The sequence below is a fragment of the Asparagus officinalis genome, chromosome 7 (assembly GCF_001876935.1).
Source record: "Asparagus officinalis chromosome 7, Aspof.V1, whole genome shotgun sequence".
NCBI lineage: Eukaryota > Viridiplantae > Streptophyta > Magnoliopsida > Asparagales > Asparagaceae > Asparagus > Asparagus officinalis.
The window spans coordinates 61733571-61737247 of NC_033800.1; the positions used below are offsets into that span (position 1 = coordinate 61733571).

At 40.7% G+C, this 3677-nt stretch overlaps 1 protein-coding gene across 1 annotated transcript; it reads right to left on the minus strand.

Annotated features, from left to right (window-relative positions):
* Window positions 317-1933, minus strand: LOC109850539. The gene is made up of 2 exons (XM_020420566.1): window positions 1676-1933; window positions 317-888 (listed from the first exon to the last, which is right to left on the minus strand). The coding sequence occupies exons 1-2, from the start codon at window positions 1796-1798 to the stop codon at window positions 589-591; spliced, it is 423 nt and encodes a 140-aa protein (XP_020276155.1). The 5' UTR covers window positions 1799-1933; the 3' UTR covers window positions 317-588.

Here is a 3677-nt window from a genome sequence, read left to right on the forward strand (position 1 = left end):
ACACAGGAAGCATCCCTAAGACAGCGGGTGACTAAGTTGGAGATGGATCCTTTTCATGATCTGCGTACGCTTTAGATTCGGCCCCAACATCCATGTGCTTTCTTACGCGCCCTGTCTTTTCTTTTTCTCCCCCGCACATGACTTGTACTATACATCAAAATTATATTATGTATTACATTAATAGCGACTAATTTATTTTTTTTAATGGGATAAAATAGTTACTGATCACTCAACAAGTACACAAGCGAATGCCGGCGGCTTTTCCTGCCAACAAATCAGCCAGACACTTATATCATACCCCTCCATTACTCAGAACTGCAGCCAAGCGAACAGTATAATCAAATATCATTAATAAATAAGCACTAGATTAATGTGATCACAACTCTCCACTTTCCCTTCGTCGACACATATACCTATACATTTTGAGAGCTTATATTTTCGAAGGGGTTTTATTTCAATCATGTACATATATAGTAACAATTTGCCACTAACCATCAAATAAACAAAATTCAGACCATTCAAAGCAGAAGCGCGCTGAGTTAGTAGAAATCCACCACCCCCCAAAATATCTAAATTAACTAATAATAATCAATTGCGGTTCTTGACGGGGCCAGAGCTTTTGGAGCGTAGGACGTCAGCGCTGGCAGCGGCGGTAGAATGAAGCGCAGCTCTCGCGGATTTCCTTTGGGAGGCGCCGTTGCTGGAGCACTTGGACTTGGCATTATGAATGTGGGGCTTCCTCCTGGGGTAAGAAGAGCGAGGGATGAAGACGCCGGTTCCCTTGCTCTCCCTTGATGATGACAGCGTGTAGGACCCCATTTCATACATATTTTGGTTATATGCTAGTGGTGGCATCATTGCTTGCCTCATCATACGCTGATCATACCCCTGCACATTATTATAGTTCGATTAATTAGCAAGTGGAAGTCAACTAATGAGCATACACACATAACATTAGCTTGGGGAACAATTTATGTGATTGTTCGAAGGCGCGACTTCACTTCGTTCAACTAGATAATTAATTAGCTAATTGATTAAGACGGAGTGATTAGTTATCAAATTATGATATTTAATTAGTCACTATATGGAATTACGTTTGGACGCGAATAGCGTGGAGTGAAGTATAAGACAAGTCGTACGCGGCGTGTCTTTTTCACTTGATTTTTCGGTGGTTAAACGGCAATTTCTTCTCAATATCACTCCGCTTTTTTTTTTCGTGAGTGAGCGAAAGTCAGATCTCGATCGGAGAGAAAGCAGGCGCGTAGGATTTTTAGTCATCATGATAATCTCCACAGATACCTCAGCTCAAACTTCAAGTGGACGCTAGAACCCGGCCTCATGGGGGCCCACTTCAAAATAAAGATACTGTACTGCTCTGCTCTTTCCACTTCTCTTTTCTCCGGCCCCATTCTTTCTTGCGCGCGTACGTGTGGGTCGTTAGTTAGCAGTCAGATCTAATTCACGAAAAACTCAACAGTGATCGAGAGACTAAGTTTGCTTCGAACTAAGCGCTATCTTCTTCCTTCTCTATAATATGCACTTCAATTATGTGCAGCAAATACTTGAAACAAATTAGCATATGTGCTATACTGCTTAATCTGTGTACGAGATTTGTAGAAGATGACATGCTAGCTGAGAAATATAGAGGAGGAAGAAGAAGAAGAAGAAGACCAACCTGAAAATGAAGCGATGGGCTCTGAAGAGGGAATTCATCTTGCTCATCGTCATCCATAATAAGCAGGGATATCTGCTTACTAAGATCGGCAAAGAAAACATCATCTTCCACTTCCATCCCCATTAATTAATTATTACCTCTCCCCCTGTTCTTGTACAAAATCTTTTTCTTTCTTTCTTTCTCTGTTTTTTTTTTTCTTTTTCTTTTTCAAGAAGCACTTGGAGCTCTGTCTCTCTCTCTCTCTCTCTCTCTTCCTCCTTCATGTTCATGCGGTGTCCATGGACCCTTTAATAGAGAGGCGAGGGGGATGAGGAGATGTTGAAGGCATGTGGGTTAGGGGGGCTAAGTGGGCCCCCCCAAGCAGCTGGCCAATCTACCTTTCTGACCCCAAACAATATTTTATTCCCCTGCAAAAAGTTTGGTGGGGGCCCAGGGGTGTGTGTGTGTTTTGGGAATTTAAGAAAAGAGCAGGAAAATGCGAAATGTAAATGGGATTTATCCGATCCTAGTTGGAGAAGGGGAAGGAGAGGTTGCGGTGGGAGATCAGGTGACGAGAGGCTTTTGTTGCCAACAAAGACCGATCAAATAGATAGATAAACAGATAAGACTTGATCGTAATAAATAATAAGACAGATCGAGAGAGTTTTTATCCACGTAAAATATATACAAGATAAGTGGAGGGAGCGGACTGCAAACTAATTGAGAATTTAATTTGATTTCGTATAATGTTTAGGGTTTTTTCTATCCACGTTAATTAAGACCGCAAGCCTCACAAGGCAAGCCTTCGTCCACGTCAACAAACTCCGAGTCTTACTCGTAGCGGTCAGCAAGTGATGTGGGGGTTTAGAGCCGCTACTAGCTTCACTGCGGTTGTGCGTGTATTGCTACAAAATTAAAGTGGGTACCCGTTTGTTTGGTCAGCAGACAGCTGAATTCACGAACGAGAATGTCACAAATGGAGACCAGATGGAGTTTTGGTGGCTGCAGGGTTTGCATTTATGCGTTTGATGACGTATCTGTTAGCTAACCTAATACTGGACTAAAAGGTTTATTTGGAGTCGCTCAAATTTTCTTTTTCTCACCAAAGACACCAATATATCCCTAAACCATCATCATCATCAGTATCCGTTATGAATTGAAATTATTATATCATAATTTAACAGAAACCAATATATGAATGCTACAACATCGATCTCTGCCTTATGCTTGCAAGACACGTAACAAGAGCCTAAATCATTTAAACCAAGAGAAGAATTAACAAACCATATATAGCACGTGCAATCTCTTAGCTGGTTCTTTTTCCCTTGGCTATAATAGGGTTAGATCACCAGACCCCTTAAGTGATATATTTTGGTTTTTGAATCCAATAACACCCGATTTTTTGTATTTGTATCCTTAAAATGTATCCAAAAATCTGAATTAAGATCTAATAACTACTGGAGTTAAACCGGTTTAGTGAAACAAAAACTAATTCAGCTATCCAAGTTTGGCAAATAAATGAACCATGACTTAAATTGGTTTTCACAAGTTAATTTTGATCTTGATGTTAGGGATTTTCAAGCCCTGGTTGTGATTTGGAAATAGAAATAGAGATGAGAGAGGGAAGAGAGGGAGAAACAAATCACAGAACACACAGAATTTACGTGGTTCACTTCTCGATGAGAGAAGCTACGTCTACGGCCGCCGCAGGAGAAAATTCCACTATTTTTCATCAGTTTACAAGTTGCCCTAATCACCCTTTTAATAACATAAGGGTTAATACAAACAGGGATCTCAAACAGTTCAGATAAAAAAACGAGCCCAGGCCCAAAACCCGACTCGCGGTCGACCGCACCTGACACTACAAGAAATCTGCTATTTAACGACCAAAATTAGTGAAGGGACCAGTTGCCCGTCATTAATGTGCATATAATAACGACGGGTTTTAAACCTTTCGTCGAGTGATTACAAATAATAGAGAAATATTATGATATGGGATAACGGTTTTCTAATCGCTTCGTTG